Here is a 19,405-nt window from a genome sequence, read left to right on the forward strand (position 1 = left end):
ACACTTCGTTTTTTAATTTTTACTTTTTTTTTTCTTTTAAATTCAATCGCTGCGCAGTCTATTTTTGTCTTTTTTTTTTAATATACCAAATGTACGACCAACCATCCGAATCCTTTCGATCTCACGAGAGATCCTCGCTGTTTTCGAGAAAAAGTATGTATCTCGCGCGCGACAAAATTTTTATAAACCATCTTCAAAGTCGCAAGTTATAACGTTGCATTCTGCTCCTAGCGAACGCAATAATAGCTTTATTTTGCAGGTTTAAACACAGGTCGAATGTCTCTATAATCTCGCACTGCTGATGGTTCGTACAAAGTTTGTAGACCGGGCATGCAATTAAAACGCGAGCTTTGTCGACTTACATACGGTTTCAGGAGAATCTCTAGATTCGTGTTATATTTTACCTCCGCGTCGCATGTTGCAACATCTTTACTCGGACGAAAAGATGGAATACGCCTTGCTAAGTCTTTTCCTCCGATGTCGGAATGTTTCGGGATTTTGTCGAAGTCTTTCTACAGGTACGAGGAAAGTGTAAAGCGTTAAAAAAGAAAAATGAATAAACGAAATGAGCGTACGTTAAATGTGATTTTCGATTAGGAAGTCACGCGCACTCTTCCCTCGTACTTGTCGGCAGACACGATCAAACGCAATGGATATTGCTCCTTCTAACGGACCGACCGATTGTGTTTCAGGATATCGATGGAGACGTCGGGGGTAGCTATGCCCGCGTATCACTTCATCCCACCTGACCACATTGTGAAATCACCCATCCACTAAACGTGGAGAGCCATCGTGGTCGTTATCGTCGTCGAAAGGACGCGGGGCATCGCGGAGTGCGCGAAGCTGTCAGTGGCATCTGGGGCTGGGCCACACACTGTGTTCAACCAGCTTGCAAATCGATACACTTGCAAAAAAAAAAAGAAACAAGACACACGACAGTGAGAAAGGAAGAGAGAAAGAGAGCGAGAGAGAGAAAGAGAGACACAATACGTATTCACGTAGCACACTCGCAGGTACTCGGAAAGGAGTCTACTTGTGCGCGCTTTAAAGTAAGACTTGTACGTTAAAATTGATACACATACTAACATACTGATATACGTACAACACGTGCACACATACACACACACACACGTATATAAACATACGTATACATGAAATACACCCCTTAACGGGAGTTACGTACATGGAGAGATGAAGAAGATACGCACGCGCGTACACAGACACACTCGAGTGTACAAAACTGTACAAAAAGTTATTTAAACAAAAGAAAAAAAAATAATGATGCACGCCGCAGCCGCAAGCTGCCGCCGATTGGTAAAGGGAACAAGCCAAAGATATGTTAGTTTTCATTTTTATATTTAAACGAAAAAAAAAGATGACGCGAGACGGGAGAGAAATACGAGAGAATTATTATTATTAATTATTACTACGAACGATGATGCGCTAAATAATATTAGGCCGGTTGTTAGCGTTTTTTCTATTGCGGATACGCCGTCGCGTGGACGGTTTCGCGATCGGTTCGCGAGCTTAGTTACTTCGTCCGGTGAGGGAAACGACATTGTGCAACGGAAGTGCGGCTGATATCACGAGACCGTTGTATTCGTCTAATTGATAGTCGAAGAGTTTCAAGCAAGAACTATGTATTGCCCTCGCGGATAAAATTGCAGCTTCGTGTAAAGTGGCACCGAGAAAACGTAAATTATATGCATTTTGTTTCACGCACGATGCACATGAGGAGACGCAGAACAGTTCCGTTTATAGCGCATCCAATACGCGAGACACAATGCATGTAACAATGCTTCCATTATTTGTAGTGAGTTTTTATTGATATTATATTTCTCCTTTTCAGTCCTTGTAATGTTTATGGTATGGAAACCTACATATCGACTTTGAATGCTTCCATTATTTATAAAAATTTTGATATCTCTAGACGTCTTTATGAAAAGAAAAAGATCGAAGTTGTTTGACGTTGGGTATCGCTGATATGACTTGTATCTTTCCACAAACATCAATAATTCAGCTATATATTTTCTATCTTTTATTATATATATTTTATCTTCTAATTTTTCAAGACGACGATACTTTGTGCTCTTTTTTTCTTGCTCTAAACTCTTCGATCGGTTATTTCGAGATCCGTGTCCTGTTTTCTCGCGATTGGGACACTCGGAGGATCTAAAATTGTATTTCATATTAACTATATCGATTTCGATTATGTGATTACGTAGGCATGTTCTATCGGCACATTCATTAATGCAGATGGGACATGCCGAATATCTCGATCTCGATTACGCGGTCTTTTTCTGCTCTACATATCTCTCTTGACCATGTTGATCGAGTGTGAGTTTACACGAGTGTGAGTTTACACGAGTGTGATCTGTCGCGCGTCTTACACACCGAATTCGATCCCGTGATCCCTCGTGTTCCATATCGCCGACCTCTATTACGCGGTCTCTCGTGTCCCGTCAGCGCATCCGCGGCCAATTTCGAGGCCACGAGATTGGGAACAATCTCGCGGTCAACGGCCAGAAATAACCAAGATCACGAGTGACGTTATCGCGATTACTGTCGCGCGCGCGGAGCGTCGTGGGAAAGTAACAATTAATCGCGCGCAGTAATTACGTAGTTGCGTAGCTTTTGCATGCGAATCTTGGATTCCAAAATTGTCGGTAAAAAAAACTTTTCTTTTTAAGAAAAAGAAGAAAAAAAAAACGACTGCGGACGCCTTGCGCCCATCGTTCGCTTGGCGTTTCCCGGACTCTCGGAAACGCGAAGCGGGACGAACGGGGTGCGCGTTCTTAGTGCGCTTCCAGCATCGTTCTCGACGGGGTGTCTCTGGTCGTCCTCGACGCTATCGTGATCACCGGTGTGAGCATCGAACGAGCGAGCCGTCGAAAACGGTGCTGGTCGCGCACTTCTGTTGAAGGAACAAATGAAATTATTACGTGGAATATATATAAATAATGATATATATTATATATATATACACATAATATATATATTTATTATACGATAAAGACAATTAGAAGAGATAAATAGCGATGAAAAGGTGCGAGCTCAAGCCCAGACTCGATCAAGAGGCGTCCTTTCCTTTCTTCATCATCTACTTCAGCTTCCTATTACGATTTTATCCTCCTCTCCGTCGAACTTTACCCTCCCAACACTTGCGGTTTGATTTGCGAATCGTAAGGACCGCCCCGACAACGGCAAATGTTTCTTTATCAGCTTTAGTAGACGTAATGTGTTCTTCTTTTATATGTACGAATTTTGTTTTACTATCGTTATCGTCTTTTCATTCGCGTGTAATTTATAGTCGTGTTATATAACGTTGATATTTAATAAAATTATTACTTCATCCGGAAGAAAAATGCGCGCGCGCGGCATTGTGCAACTTTTTTTTTTTTTTTTTTGAGATTGTTTTATCTTATTAAGCATTTATTTATGTACTAGTCTTGTACATGATTGTGTTTCGGGATTGCGTTTCGGTTCGATTTGTTAAATTAAATTTATGAATTATTTAAAATAGGGCTAAGAAAATTGCTGGAATGTATGATAGCTGTGTAACTAGTTTTCGAATTCTGTTGTGAAGCAAGATAATGCCAATGTAATTGGTAGTGGCGCGGACGATTTACACCTTGCGATATATCCTGTACCGATAACTTCCATTATGTGCCAAACATAAATTTAAAAGTGAAAAAAAAAATATTCGTTAGAAAATGTTAGTCTGTGCTTCCGGTGTCAGCTCAATTAATAATCGATGTCTTCGCGCGTATGTATCACTTTTATACATCTTTCCCGATTCGCGTAAAATCGCTTTTAATTTTAATATGTAAATTAAACCCTTCGAAAAAAGGGAAAAGAAACGTTGATTGTTGTATCAATTCTAATTTATATTTGCCGTGGAGTTGTTTTCGTGTTATTGTCTTTCTTTCTTTTTTTTATTTTTATCGAAAGTATTTCGCGGTGCTCGCTCTTTTCGATACGTGTTGTAAATATGATTTTTCACGTTGTACATATTTATTAGTTCGGGGATATCTCGTTATTTATACGATGAATTTTTAGTTGAAAGTGATTTTAATATCTCATATCGGCATCTGCGATTTCACGTTATTTATTACATCGATATATTTTCTCATTTCGATCGCAATATACGCTTTCACCATTTTTTCTCTGAATGAATGAGTTGCGAATGACTCCTCCGTGCAAAACACGAGCCAATTTCGCTCAAAATACAGTTGTGTTGTTAAAAGTGGGACTTGTGTTTAGAGTAGATACTTTTTTAGGAGAAATTTAATTGGAGACAATCATTTATATCGCAACTTTTAGACCTATCTAAGCGAACATTAGAAATTTCTATTGATGTAAAAATTATTTAAAATAAAATAAAATATAACTTTTTTTAATTACGAATATTAGAAGGGCTAAAAAGTATCTGTAATTAAAACACCAATTAAATTTTCAGAAGACATTACCACGTTTTGCGACACAGTCTGTATGTGTCTTGCGAGAGAAGAGACCGCAGGAAGAAAAGAAATTCTGTATGGATTCGATACGCTTATTTTTGGATCGATATATATGAGCTTTAAGGCATAAAATTGGTATCGCGAGAGTCCGGTGAGTTATTTAAAAATTGAATTTGAGAAACTTTTAATCCTGTTATTTATAATTATTTTTATATACATGTCATTGTGGAGAAAGAATCCTCTGTTATATATTTCGAAGAAATGAAAAACACAAAAGTATTTCTCTCTTTTCTCATCGTGGCAACAAGGCACACCTCTCACAACATCTCCTCCCTCTTCACCCTTACTAATGCCCGTGCTCCCCCATTCTCCACCGATAGATAGACGATGACGGCGTACAGTAATAATTATATAAGGGAAAAAGGCAAAACGCGACACGAGCAACGGCATCGTTCGAGCGAGAAGTAGTCTCTGCTAAAAAAAAGTCGACACAAAAAAAGATGAAAATAACAATTAGTGAGAGACGCTGTATGATTGTGTATATCAACAATAAATAATTGCTGTGATTAGAATCGATTATTAGTAAGTAGTTAAGGATCAATTTTTAAGGCACTTCGCGGAGAGAGAGAGAGAGAGAGCGAGAGCGAGAGAGTGAGAGAGCGAGAGAAAGAGTAAAAGGAGAGAAGGAGTACTTATTATTGAAATACGATAGAGAAAGAGATGGGAAAAGGAAGAAAGACTCTGAGTGCATGGGTGTACATATGAGCGTTTACGAGCGCGAGAGAGACAAAGAGAGAAGAGACGCGACAAGTAGGGGAGATTCGTTCAATGTTTAGGAATTCACTTTTGTAGGTGAAGTATGTACGTGCGCGCGTGCGTATATCCTCCCGAATGGTCGACAGGAATTCAATCGCTGGGTGATTCTGAAATTGGAAGAGAAAAACGGGAGATGATTGCTGCGCGCATTTACGTAAAGGTAAATCACGATCTTCCCACTCGAACTGTGTCTCTTGACGAATATCCTTTCAGTACCGAATCAAATGTAAAAAAAAAAAAAAAAAAAGAAATTTAATCCTTTGTACATTTATATTTTGGCTATCAAGTTTTTTGAAATTCGAATATTTTCTACTCCAATGCGTGTAATGCGTTGACGTTATTATTTTTTTATGACCACCGAAAACCGGATGCATGATACGTGCCACTTGGGTACTGGGAGGGGTTAAAATTAAATATCGCACGCCGCTTTGAATTGGACAGATAATGCCGAAGTGGATGAGAGGTAAAAAGGACTTTTCACTTTTTCAAAGTGCGTCGAGGGGGAAGAGTTTATTCTTGCGCGAAAACGCTGCAGTAAAATGGCGACCACGTTTAATCCTCCGTAGACTTCAAATGTGTCTTTAAGGTACGCGTGCATTTCTTATTTCTTCGAAAAATGCTTTCGGAATCTGCATCGCTGCGGACCATCGCGATCTATTCTTAAGAAACGTATAAGCCGCATAAATAAGATGAGAACATTCTAATGTTTGTTATCAATATTGCTTCGCTCAGCGACAATCGGCATTCTTTTCCCGAACAAGAATCTCGTGAAAAGATTAAAGTCTTTTGTTCGAAAAGCCCCTGTGCGTAACGTGAGGTTCTTTGACGTTCGTATCCAAAACGCGTGCTGTTTATACAAAAGCGGGGAAAGAGATCTGAATATTCTGGTTTGTCTATTATAGTACCTTTGCAGACGCTATGATCTAAATTTCAAGGCATCTCTTGTCGCGTTGAAATAAATTGAAAATAATTTTCGAGAACGCGCGTTTGCGTTTTTCTGCAAGTCGTGAATTCTCGATAGCGTAGGAAAAATGATTTTAATGGTTCAGCATGAGAGAGGCAAGCTTAGATGTGCCAAGAGCAATAAGTAATAAGTGATAATTCTCGTAAGGGACGTATAAAATGTATACAATACGGTATAAAAATTGATGAGCAGTTTTGAATACGGACGTGAGATCATTGCTAATTATAAAAATTATAATATCACAATAATTACAATAATTACGAAGCTACGGCAATGATGAGTGAATGGGATTACAAACGAAATTCTGTAGAACTTTCGGATTTCTATGAAATCGAAGTCCGAAATCGGAAAAATTAACGGAGAAGACTGAAATATGTAGATCGGAGAGTACTCTCTGACCGAAAATCCTATTCACTCTCCAAAGTCTCTGGCTGGCTTAGCATTATTATACATAATTAAATGACTGCACAGAAATGGTTAACTGAAAGTCACTTGGGAATCGGAGGAGGAGAAATGATATTGCAGGGAAGTCTAAGATCTTAGCGAAATTTCCAATTATGTTGAAATTTTGATGCTCTGTAGGATTTACTTTGTCTTATTAAAAAGATTTAATTCTGTTCGATATATGCAGTAATTAAGGGGCTGGAATAATCTATGAGTATTATTACAATTGTCTCTCGAAGCAAGCTTCTACAGAGTTTCGTAATGAAATGAACTGATCGACGGAAAATCGAAGAATAGGACCGGTTAGACAGTTCTGTTGTAGCCGATGGTTTTCTCGTTACCGCATCCAGTCTATCCGCCGTCTATCCGAGGATGTCCTTTTGTCGCGCTGACGTATTCCAGAAGCATATCCAGTGACACATATGACTAGGCTACGAATAATTAATAATCTCTTTTGCTCTCCGATAAGCTAGCCTATATTTATCCGGCGTGTATCATCATTCAACTCGATTAATTGTATATTTCGAAGCACCTTGTATGGGCACTTCGACTCGATCGACTCTGTAGTTTCTAGTAACCGTTAAGGTATCGTCTATCGCGTGTAAACTCGTGTTTGGAGATAAAGAGGAGGGGAAAAAAAAAAATATCGGAGAGACGGAACAAGTAGGAGATTAATCTAAGTACGATCAACGAGGAGATTAGGACACGTTAGATTGTATCCCCTCAAGATCTGTTGCACCAATATTAGTTAGCACTAACCGCAGTTAACGATATCTGCTTTCTATATTGTAGATAGGGGCGTGTTCTGGGCAGAAACGTGGAGTAATGTAAGATGTTAGTTAGTCGAAGCTATCTGTGCCGTTGACTAAAGTCAGTTACACGTAAGAGAGCTTGTGTTTTACACGAACGGTTAGACCTAACTTTGGACACAACCGACGCTGACCAATGTTTCAACGAGAACGCGGTTATTTTCGCGCGTGTCGGAATTGCGTGAGCGGGAGAGAAAGAGAAAATAACGCGATCGTTGAATGGTCTCGGGTACGTACGCCCCTTCCCCTTCATTATGTTAAGATACACACACGAGCTAGTGAGAAGTGTTCGACGGCAAAACGCGATCGCAGAGAGCGGGCTCGGAACGCTCGACGACTCGCCTCGCAGACACGGTGTATTAAAGAAGAGAAAGGAAAAAGTGTGAAAAAGTGCGAGCAAATGTCAGCATTAATTGCGATCATATCGTTGTGGCGTAGAGCAATCTGTTAGTGCAGGGGCCTTATCCTTATTGCGTGGGTCCTGTCCGAGGATTGTCGCGATCGCGAATCGCGCGTGCGGTACGCGAGCCGTCCATCCTCAATCGAGGTGTGAAATCAGACTTTTGCGAAACGCTGAAACTCGAGTCGAGATACAAGTACAAATCGCTGCAAGGTATCTACTTCTGCAAGATTTCCAAAGCGTTTCTTTCACACCCCGACTTTCGGAACGGCTCGACAGTAGTGAGAGAGAGTCAGTTGCTAAGATGGAACGCGTGCTTGTCGCGAGCTTCGATCTGCGAAAAGTTGTCTCGCGAAGCTGCGGGAATGAACATCGGTGCGTCCGCGGCAATTTTCGGCTGGGACCCGACTTAACCGTAACGCAAGGCAATCAGCTAAGAAATAAACTTAGTTTTTATAGGATATTGAATCGTCTCGCGCCCTTCCCCGGCGGGGCGTGGAATTAAAGGGCAAAGCCTTTCTTCCTCGAATCGCGAAGGAATAATCCGGCGCGATCGGGCGATTGTTCGCGATCTCCTGACGCCGTAGTGTCGCGCGATTAGAGGACCGGTCGGACGACAAGTGTGTTGCAAACACCTAAAACAAACTGCAATTTTTGGAAAATTGCATTGTCGCTAACAATGTATAACGCGAAGGAAAATTCGAAAGTAAACGGCTGTATGAGTACAGTAATAGAATAGAATTGGCATAGAATAGAAAATGCAAAAGTATCATTGCTAGAATGAATGATGCTGAAATGCAACACTTTGTATTCGTAAGATGCTTCATCCCGAGCTGGTAATGGAGCAAAGGATGAATAACTTTCAAATTTCTACGAACTTTTAAACAATATTTGTTGTTTAAGACTAGAATATGCGATTACTATTAAATAATAATCAATATTCTATGTAATTAGAAAATCTTCGTATACAAAGCTAGTCGATCCTTCGATCTGTCGTCTAATCGGTCTTTCCATCGCGCTTTTTTTCCCCGCATTAATCGAGGCGAATTAAAAATCGAGCGCATGTAGGTAGGTCAACATGATAAGGAAGAAGGCTGTCGATCACGGAGCCAAAAACCATTTGATGCGATTTAGGTGCCAAAAAAATCGATTGTGAAAAAAAACCCATCGCCGAGCGGCTCAACTTTGTGCCAAGCCAATGTAAATTGCGAGCAGTGTAACACGTGTGCCAAATCGCCATTTATTATAATCGCTGTTTTCCAGTGGCGAATCCTCCCTGACAAATCTCTAAATATCGACGAGATTAGCTCGCGTTTGCTTTCTTCTACGTGATGATTACGCTTTATGCTGATTAATCTTAGATTCGCGCGAGTTGCGAGAATCTTCGTCGCAAATGTGATCGCAGTGAAATTATATTCTCGCAAACTTGGAACAATTTTTATAATTCAATTTTATCTTATCGTCAATATCTTGCAATATCTCAGCGGCTGCAGTCTTAGAGATTCAAATGTCGCTGAATAAAATACTTTTATGCATTATTCTTCTATTCCATTTTATTCTCAATTAAAAAGTTTTGTTAGAAATTTTAATATGTTAATATATTAGTTACAATTTGCAAAAGATAGTAATCTCGTCGAATCGGGATATCAGGAAGGCAGTAATAAATGAATTACGTTTTCACGGCAGCTCGAATGTATGTAAATTAGAAAATATGCTCTTGCTGAATGCGACAGGAGGTCGAAATTATAGTAAAGAAATACGATATTACAACTTTGCATAGGAAACTTTGAGTTTTTGCACTTGCGATACATTGAAAAGAATGACTCTCGCGTCATCTCGCGAAGAGATTAAACGGAGTCAAAAATTTCGCTCTCCTCTCGTTAGCGTAATTACTTTCTACCGTGTTTTCCTCTTCTTCTTCTTCTTCTTCTTCCCGCTCTTTTTTCTCTTTGACAATTACTAGATTAAACTTGCAGCAATCTGTTGTTCAATCTGCAATAGATTGTTACCAAGGCAGAAGTCTGATTCCGAGACTTATAACATCATCTTACAATTTGTCGTGAAGGTGTTCTTTTTCAAATGAAAACGTAAGTCATATCAATTATCGATGAGAACAATAAATTAGATATCCCCTTCTTTAATACGAAAAGTGTTCGTCGTGAAATATTGTATTTTCGTAGAATACGCGTTTCGTCACGCGATTTGACTGTAGAAAACTACAAGTCTTCGACTGGTATTGATTATATAAAAAAAAAAAAAAATATTCCACAGAAAGTGAGAATTGCGATGATGGTGGTTTCTATTGTGGCCACGTGAAAAGAAAGACTGCTTTACGCGGATTTTCTTTGCTAGGGAAATGTGGCGACACGCTATTGCGGATTGTTGCGACTTGATCCATCGTCGAAGTCTCTTCGTATAAATTCTACGTTACCGTTATTCTTTCGTTGTCTTTTCGTTCACCATCGAGAAGCGTCAATGGAGAAATACGTAACGGAGGAAGGGTGGTTCACAGACGAACGAACCCTTTGTTCTCTCTTCCCAACGCAGTCGCGTCTTCTCGATCCCTCTTTGTCCTCTTCTCTCTGTGTCTTGGATCCTATTTCCTTTATCTTCCTCGGCCAGGATCGATTTATGTTGAAAAGCCTTTACGAAAACAGGGTCATAAATACTTACGTATAATACGAGTATTTTAAATTTTTAACGCGAAAGAAAAACTAAGAAAGAAAGGGGTAAACAAAACGAGGTGTAGTGCGATGTAACAGAGAAAAAAAAAAGAATAAAATTTTTTACAAAAAAAAATAATAATGTGAGGTATAAAATGTCGCGTGTACGATTTGCGACTGCGTCTTTCAATGCTTATCGTCGCTCACCGAAAACACGTGTGCGCGCATGGAGTGCGCAAGATGTGATCTTACAGTCGAGTTCCGCGTGCTTTCCTCGATTCTTTCAACGGTGATCGCAAATCTTTTGACCTTTAATTCTATGGTAGTTTTATTCCTAATATAATGATTTTCAAAATTCAATCGACAATATACAGCGACCAATGGAAGTTATTACTGAGAGAAAGGGTCGAGCGAGGGACACGCTGCACTCGATCAGATGTGAATCGATCGTCACAAACGAGGTCACGACTAAACGATATCGCGCGCACGTGGTGCAGCAAGGGAAAAAGTATCTACGAAAAAAAAAAAAAAAAAAAAAAGAATGTATCCGTGACATTTTTTCGCAATCGGTCGCCTCGCACAGTGTAAAGTACATTATTCCAGGGTAAAGTTTTGTAAAATCGTCTGGTACGCAATATTTTATGTAAAAAGTAAATACACTTAACGAGACACACGAAAACAACCGACACACTCACACGCAAAACACACAAAAAACGATGAGAGAGAATGAGTGAGAGAGGAAGAGAGCGAGAGAGAGGGAGAGAGAGCGGTGTGAATGGGAGACTCAGTGGAGAGACGCTTTCGTGATGATCGCACCGGAGCGACGCGAAACGCCTGCTGTAGGCCGGCGATACGTACGCGTACGTATATGTATACGTATACACACATACTTACATACAACATACAATTACCGTAAGTATATAAGATATACTTATACTTTATATAGCTGCATTCGCGTCGTCACTACGTATACGGGGCGGGCGTTGACAGGTGATTTGTCTCGGCTGGCGTGTTGAGGATCGCATGGATCGAGAGAGTGAGAATGAAAGTGTGTGTGAGAGAGAGAGAGAGAGAGAGAGAGAGAGAGAGAGAGAGAGAGATAAGTGGGAAGAGAGTGTGTGTGTGTATATGCGAGAAGAGGAGAACTATATCTTGTAGTCGACGTTACATATCTTTGAATCGTTTGTTTGCGAAGCGTCATATCGTTCAACGTTGCAAATAGCTGATGTCACCCCGACATGTTGCGAGAACGGTAGAACGCTAGTCGTAGTGTGGAAATCAATAGCCCATGTTCATATCGTACATCTAATGATAAATGTGGCTGTTTGTTCCCAAATCTCGTCTCGTATTCTATTAAAAAAAAAAAAAGAAAAAATCGAACAATTATCATGAATTATGTGGAAGATAGCGGGAGTGATTCTTACCCAGAGCCGCCTGTGGACCAGTTGTAACAATGATTAACGGTATATAAACGATATATTACTTTCTCTCTGTCTATATTACAATTAAGGCTATGATCTAGAAAGGACCACGTGATAAGGGTTACTTAATTAAGAATACGACATACGTTGTTGCAATACGTCCTGAGCGGCGTCGACCGTCGCGCGATGGGCGCTTTCCGAAATCCTCGACAGCCGCTTCGAACAATGTGAACATAATCAAAAAATAGGACCATCGCGGGATCCGGCAGCCACATTTAGCGTTACATGCGCGCAAGGGAAACTCGAGGTTAACGCGAACAAACTCGGAGAGAGCACACGTAGGTGACCCTCGCCCAACGTCAATCTACATATCAGAATTTAGTTGAAACACCAGGAAAAAAGACCCTCCCTGAGCTCGAAGTTCTCATCCCGATCGCCCGTGAAATCGAATCGAAGAACTCACGCAAAAAAAAAAAACAAATTAATTTAACCCGCGGGACTTCGTCGATGAGGGACTTCACCCCCTAAAGTGTGCCCTAAGCATTCTGGGAAATTAAATTTTGGATTCCTCGGTCTCACCCTGTCAACCCGGGACTACCCTCCCCCCTTATCTTCTCACCTTCGATTTTCTTCCGATGCATCCTAGGTTTAGAAGATATATTTGTATTGTCAGTTGTCACACACAAAACACACACACACACATTCTACTAACACTAATACTTACTACTACGATCTATAATCTATGATTCTTGTAATGATTCTTATAATTATTATTATGATTAGTATTGCTGCTGTATCACACCTCTCCATAGAACATAAATGCAAACGTGCCCGTTGTTGTTGTTGGATTGATCACGCGCCACGAGTAGTAACGCGAAAAAAAAAAAGAAGAGAATTCCTTCGAAAAAAGAAAATCGTTGACTGCGTGAGTGGTTCGCTTTACGTTTCTAAGTTTCTCGATTTCTCACGATCATGCACACACGACACATACACGTACACATACACAGACACAATCGTTGTAAAGTAGAGCTTACCTTGTACACCTTACAGCTTATTATTACTTCCATACTGTTGCATCGTTGTCACTTTCGGCGCTCGGTTACACGCACTGAGAGAAAAGAAGTTTTAATTACGCTGAAGTTGCCTTAATTAATTAAGATAAACGATAATTTCCTGCAATTAGTTCGGATGTGAGAGCATTCTGCTGTAGAAGAGTGACAATCGTGCTCGTTATTAATGTCGATTGTTCTCGTATGCAAAATATTTAATATATAAACTATTAGCTGTGCCAAGTAGTGTTTTTGTAAAAAAAAAGAACAAGAAATAAAGATTATTGCTGCAAAAAAAAATGAAAGTATAATCCATTTTAATAAATTCACCCGTCAGTGATGTTGCCATTGTGAATCGATAACGATTAATTCGGTAGTGAATAGCAATTTGCCTTAATGCAATATGCATGCACTCTTTCTTTAATCGCAATTTTATCTGTACATGCGAAAGTGCAATCGATTTGCGATTTTCTCTCAGTGACATTCTTTGTAGAGGGGCGTAGATTTAAAGAGTACGACGCCTGTAGGAAATTTTGCAAAAAAAAAATGTATAATAATGTGCGATCGAAGGCGTCAAGACGAGTACACTGTCATCGTCATTGTTGATTTCGAGGATATTACGATAGTTGATTTCATTATTTCTCTTCTTATCATCCATCGTCATTCAACGCATATCCTCCGTCGCTATTACACTCGTTTGTAATAAAGAGGCACGAGTTTTATGTAAGATCATTTTATCGACATCCCGTTACATCATTTCTTTGTAAATAATTTATTTTGCTCAAGGAGATGTAATTCGCGTCTGATCTACGGTGTTTGAAAAAAGAGCCCAGAGCGTAAATTATGAATTTTATAAAGAGGTAGTGCTTTAAATAAAACCAATAAGACTCTAAGGGACCATCAAACTAAATTTATCCACGAAAATAGTGCACGCACGTCAAATGTACGAAGATCATACAATTTTTAACTATTCTTATAAGTAGTGATTAGAGAACATTTATAACGTTTACATATCATATTCGGTCTGACTTTTTTTTACCTGATTTATCGTTCACGGAAACTGAAAATCTATGTTACGGAGGTGTCGTGACGAAGATGAAATAATGAATCTCATTCTACGCTCCCTTTTCAAGCACCCTAGAAATCAAGCATTCTCATATGATACAGTGAAAAACTAATGGTCAAAGCAAAGAAATTCGATCATTAAACTCTGCCGTGTTACTTGGAGATTAACATCACATACTTGTAATTTACTCGTTATTGCATTATGAGTGATCTAAATCGAGCGTTAAGAGACGAATATGAGATTCTGCAAGTTCCATGTTCTGGTCAATTTCTGCCATTCAAGCAAAATGTAATAAAATTAAGTACACAGAAATGTCTAAATGTGATATCTTGTAAACACTTTTGAACTCTAGCTTTTCAGGAAAGACAACACGAATCTCTTGCAGCATCTAAAGTACTCTCCGTTTATATTACTTATTTAATTAATTTACTTATTCTTACGCGCATACTAAAAAGACGCTCATGTAAGGCAGATATTTCATTGAGCTCTATCTTGATTCTCACACGATCTTGAATCAAATATTTTTTTAGCGGTCAAAGATTGAGAGCGAGTGCGAGCAAAAGGAAGCAAGAGTTTGAAAGAGAGGGAGAAAGTAAGAAAGAGAGAGAGAGAGAGAGAGAGAGAGAGAGGGGATGAAAGAGTGAAAGAATGAACGAAAGAAAGTGAGAGTGAGAGAGGGATCGCGAGTGTACTACCGCTCGTATAGAGATTTGAGGAGAATTCGCAATTGCCAAATTATTATATGTTCCATGTTTCAGAAGCAATGCAATTTTTACTTTTGCTGTTGTATCCTAAAACGGCGCACCAAAAGATAAATAAAAAATGCAATAGTTTCGCGTGATCGCAGAATTCATCGAAAATTCGCAGTTTTCGTGGAAAGTTGTTCCTTCCTCGCGCACTAACATCGAGAAAGAAATCGGAAACTAAGGAAATTATTATCTTATTCTAAGATATACTCATAAGACAATTTGGCAGTCGCAATTTTCCTTGATGTTCGTAAGGGCAATAAAACATTGTACATTTTCCGAGTATACTTGTATTTGAATGTGTAAGTTGCATAAAAAGACAGATTTTTTAGATATTGCACTGTCATATTTATTATTCTAAGATAAACGATCGATCGGCTCGCGAGTCGACCGCGCTCTCGAATCGGCGCGAGACGGGAGAGTGGAAGGTATCCCGTTTTCTTTCAAAGACCGACAAAGCAGAGCGCGAGTGCGGTCGATCGGGCACTATTATGAATTAATATTATTAATGATAAAAGGAGGCAAACCGAACGCATTGTTCTTTCCAATAAGAGAAGAAAGCAAGGTTTTTAGTGTTTTCACTACGATTGATAAACGATTCTATATTATTACATATAATATTACATTAATAACAATATTATTACTGTAATGTTTGTTTTTGGTTATTAAAGTGTGTATATAGCAATATATTCTAGAAATGGTCGCTCTCGTGTACTTTTTATTGTGTTAAATCCCTTCTTGAAAAAATATTGCCCGTCCTTACTCGTCTGATGCTCTTATTAGCTCCCACTCAATGATATGAAAAGTAGAGGGTAAAGATTCTACTCATTCTACCACCACGCGAACCATATGGCCGCAAGGGGGAGCTTCCCGGTGCCACCACACATCTACTACTACTACTACCACCACGTACCACGATACCATTCCCACCACATACAGTAGACCACGTGATTCCATCGTTTAGTTTCGTGCGTGCTATCCCATGTGTTGGCATACGTATATAATTCTAAAGATACGCAAAGTTTAGAATTAATATAATAAAGATGTCGATAAACGAAGTGGATTTAGAGGAAGAAGAATCGAAATCGAAACTTTTTCACGAGCTAGAGCTGGATGACAGAATATTGAAGGTAAATCTGCTTTGATAAATTCTTATATTTAGGTTAGAAATTTTCCTGCATAGTTTTTATAAAGCTATGTTTAGTTTATAAATTGCTGTGGTTGCTATTTAACTGTAGAAGAGTAAATAAATTGTGTATTCTTTCCTGTTTTACAATAATAATTAAACAATGACAAAAAATTAAAAAACTCATAATGCAAGTAATAGTATATTAATGCGTTACATTTGATTTTAATCAGGCTATTGCAAAATTAGGCTGGATGGAGCCTACTTTGATACAAGAAACAGCAATACCCTTGTTACTGGAGGGAAAGGATGTTTTAATCAGGGCTCGTACAGGTTCCGGAAAGACTGCTGCATTTGCAGTGCCACTTATTCAGAAAATATTAGTAAACAAGCGAAGACAACAGAAGCAGGAGATTAAGGGCCTGATTGTTACACCTAGCAAAGAACTGTGCAAGCAAATTCACGATGTCATTGTTAGCTTAACTATAAAATGCTGTAGAGAAGTCAGAGTAATTGACATCAGTGCGCAAACAGATCTAGATGCACAGAAACCATTACTGAATGAAATGCCAGATATTGTTGTGAGTACACCAGGTCGATTATTGCTGCATCTGAAGGCGGGAAATTTGACGCTGAAACGTAGTCTGGAAACGTTAATAATAGATGAGGCTGATTTGGTACGTACCTCTGTTACGGAATTAATTTTTTTGTATGAGCAGCATTTAAATTGTCATTTTTTTCAGCTATTTTCATTTGGATATGAGAAAGATATTAAAGCTGTGTTATCTTATCTACCAACGACATATCAAGCAGTTTTAGCATCCGCCACGTTGTCTGAGGATGTTCAAGCTTTGAAAAAATTGGTTCTCCACAATCCCGCGATCTTAAAACTAGAGGAACCACCTTTAGCCCCTCCAACTCAATTGGCTCATTATACTCTGGCTGCAGAGGAGAAAGATAAGGCTGCCATTTTGTATGCCTTGTTGAAATTATATTTAATTAGGTAATATTTTAGACGCATGTACTGAAAACTACACAACTCTTAAATACAAAACAATATTTACTAACTAAATATATTATTTTTTTAAGGGGAAAATCCATAATATTCGTTAATACAGTGGATAGATGTTATAAATTGAAGCTGTTCCTAGAGCAGTTTGGTATTCCTACTTGTGTTTTAAATTCCGAGCTACCGGCGACCTCGAGATGTAGAGCAGTCTCACAGTTCAACAGCGGCACTTACGATATCATAATAGCGTCAGACGAGAAAGCATTAGAAGAGGTAAGGTCGTATGCATTTTTTTTATACAATGAAATACTAGTAATTTCATTTTTCTTATTTCTTACAGCCGTATATGATCCAAATGAAAAGGGGCAAACGAAAAAAAGACAAGGAATCGGGTGTAGCGCGCGGCATTGATTTTCAATTCGTATCTAATGTCATCAATTTCGATTTTCCGTTGGATATAAACTCTTACATACACAGAGCAGGACGCACTGCTCGCGGGAAGAATCAGGGAACCGCCCTTAGTTTCGTGTCGCTCAGGGAAAGACCATTGATGGAGGAAGTTGAGAAACAATTGAAGCACACGTACAACCGTGAGAGTTTATTTAGAACTTATCAATTTAAACTGGAAGAAGTGGAGGGTTTTCGGTCAGTATTATGCGATTTTTTAAATTTTAATTATATCGTTAAAGATTATAAATGATAAAATAATGCAATATTTATATTTTTAATTGCACAATGTTCTGCTTCTCGTATAACATTATTTTCTGTACTAATTATAATAATTTCAGGTATCGCGCGAAAGACGCCTGGAAGGCTGTTACGAGGATCGCTGTAAGGGAGGCACGATTAAAAGAAATCAAACAGGAAGTCATGAACTGTGAGAAACTCAAAAGTTACTTCGCGGATAATCCGCGAGACTTTCAGTCATTACGTCAAGATAAGGCCTTGCATACTGTGAAACTGCAACCGCATTTAAAATACGTGCCTGACTATATAGTGCCACCGACTTTGAAGAGAACTCTGGGAATAGGTGGAAGAAAGAGAAAGTTTGATAGAAATGCTGCCTCATCGGGAGCAACAGCTGCCAAATCGAGACATCAGGCTCGCGCGTCAAATCCATTGATCAGTTTACGTATAGCAACCAATAAATAATTCTTTATAAATTAATCGATCGCCCATTGTTACGTATGTCTTACGCATTTTTTATTACATATAATAGTTTACAAAATTATGTCTCTTTTGTCTGTTTGTAAAAAAAGAATAATCAAAATTTATATATTTGAGAATTTATTTCGTCAGTACTAACCCAACTATGGGCATCAAATAGGATTATTTTTTCGCAGTTCTCTCTGGTTTATACTTTTCTCGTACACCATCATTGAAGCCCTCTCTATTCCTTGCAAGCTCTATAGCGTAAAATTGTATCCTAGTTGTTAATATGCTATTCTCTTCTGAGTAATCTCCAGTACAGTCTGCTCTCAATAATGTTCCAAAACTATAATCCTCTACAATATCCTTAAACTGTTCGCAGAAGGGTCTCCATTTTGCCTTCCCTTCTGGAGATTTTAGTTCATTTTCATCTATTTTGTCCACCTTCATATTAGGGAAAGTATCTTTGAATGCCTTGTAGATCTGTTCATCATGAGGTGTAAGTCTCAGAAGCTTTGGATCAACTGAACACAAAATCTAAGGCGCAAAAATATTTCTGTCACTTTTATTATTCATTTATTCGATAAATACTTCTTAAAATGCTGTAAAACTTACATTAAAATAAACCTCTGCATGATCCATAGCTTTTATCGCCCACACTGCCTCCAAAGATGGCTAAAATAATAACAGAATTAGAGGAAAGGAGATGTGAGATTTTTTTATATGAAGCTGACAAATCCTTTTATAACATAGCGACAAATATTATTTAGGCATTTTACTTACCTCATTGCCAAATTCGTCAGCGGGTCTTGACAGAACGCTGGAGCCAGCAAGGAGTTGATCTGCTGTCTAAATAGGTGTGATTAGCTAGGTTATCATCAAGATTCTGCCTCTAAAAGATAAGAAATTCACTTACCACGTTCCCGATTTGTGCCATTGTGCGCCGCAGAGTTCTTAAAAGAATATCTAACCATACAAATGTGAGTATTTTATAAATCTCGCAGAGACTACCACAGATTATTCAAAACTGGATGCAGGTTATAATATTAACATAGTAGTATAAGACACGTGAAAACCATAATAAACATATTCATTATCCACGGCCAAAAGACGCTTCAACGCGTCCCACGAATTTTTCATGATGTCGCCATCTAGCGATGGCGCTCCACAAACATTTAAATGTCTCACCAATTAGAAGCGCTTATTGTTTACAACGAAACCTCGAAGCAAGTTGCGATTCTGAACGCGGAGGGAGGAACATAATTATTTCGTTCTTTCTCTTT

At 38.8% G+C, this 19,405-nt stretch overlaps 3 protein-coding genes across 3 annotated transcripts in view; 2 read left to right on the forward strand and 1 right to left on the reverse strand.

Moving 5' to 3' along the window:
- The window catches only part of mub (poly(rC)-binding protein mub), an 83,017-nt gene extending 67,476 nt beyond the window's left edge, over window positions 1–15,541 (forward strand). Inside the window, exon 7 of the mRNA XM_067359754.1 lies at window positions 693–15,541. Coding sequence (XP_067215855.1) covers window positions 693–777 — 85 coding nt within the window. The 3' untranslated portion in view covers window positions 778–15,541. The remainder of the gene's footprint in view (window positions 1–692) is intronic.
- A 209-nt stretch (window positions 15,542–15,750) lies between these two features.
- On the forward strand, window positions 15,751–18,247 carry Ddx56 (putative ATP-dependent RNA helicase DDX56). Its single transcript, XM_012360466.2, has 6 exons — window positions 15,751–15,968; window positions 16,198–16,641; window positions 16,708–16,967; window positions 17,054–17,246; window positions 17,314–17,618; window positions 17,762–18,247. The coding sequence occupies exons 1-6, from the start codon at window positions 15,882–15,884 to the stop codon at window positions 18,123–18,125; spliced, it is 1,653 nt and encodes a 550-aa protein (XP_012215889.2). The 5' UTR covers window positions 15,751–15,881; the 3' UTR covers window positions 18,126–18,247.
- LOC105668227 (protein PBDC1) lies at window positions 18,160–19,258 on the reverse strand. The gene is made up of 4 exons (XM_012360470.2): window positions 19,039–19,258; window positions 18,906–18,971; window positions 18,738–18,797; window positions 18,160–18,659 (listed from the first exon to the last, which is right to left on the reverse strand). Exons 1-4 carry the CDS (start codon window positions 19,057–19,059, stop codon window positions 18,303–18,305), a joined length of 504 nt encoding a protein of 167 aa, XP_012215893.1. The 5' UTR covers window positions 19,060–19,258; the 3' UTR covers window positions 18,160–18,302.
- Between the last annotated feature and the right edge of the window lie 147 nt (window positions 19,259–19,405).

The sequence above is a fragment of the Linepithema humile genome, chromosome 7 (assembly GCF_040581485.1).
Source record: "Linepithema humile isolate Giens D197 chromosome 7, Lhum_UNIL_v1.0, whole genome shotgun sequence".
Classification (NCBI taxonomy): domain Eukaryota; kingdom Metazoa; phylum Arthropoda; class Insecta; order Hymenoptera; family Formicidae; genus Linepithema; species Linepithema humile.

Bases quoted from the DNA above. Each gene is read 5' to 3' on its own strand.
- Ddx56 (XM_012360466.2), top strand. From the start codon at position 15,882: ATGTCGATAAACGAAGTGGATTTAGAGGAAGAAGAATCGAAATCGAAA. The intron at 16,642-16,707 runs GTACGTACCTCT...CATTTTTTTCAG, and splicing joins TAATAGATGAGGCTGATTTG to CTATTTTCATTTGGATATGA. The intron at 16,968-17,053 runs GTAATATTTTAG...TATTTTTTTAAG, and splicing joins TTGAAATTATATTTAATTAG to GGGAAAATCCATAATATTCG.
- LOC105668227 (XM_012360470.2), bottom strand. From the start codon at position 19,059: ATGGCACAAATCGGGAACGTG. The intron at 18,972-19,038 runs GTAAGTGAATTT...ACACCTATTTAG, and splicing joins TGGCACAAATCGGGAACGTG to ACAGCAGATCAACTCCTTGC. The intron at 18,798-18,905 runs GTAAGTAAAATG...TTATTATTTTAG, and splicing joins CTGACGAATTTGGCAATGAG to CCATCTTTGGAGGCAGTGTG.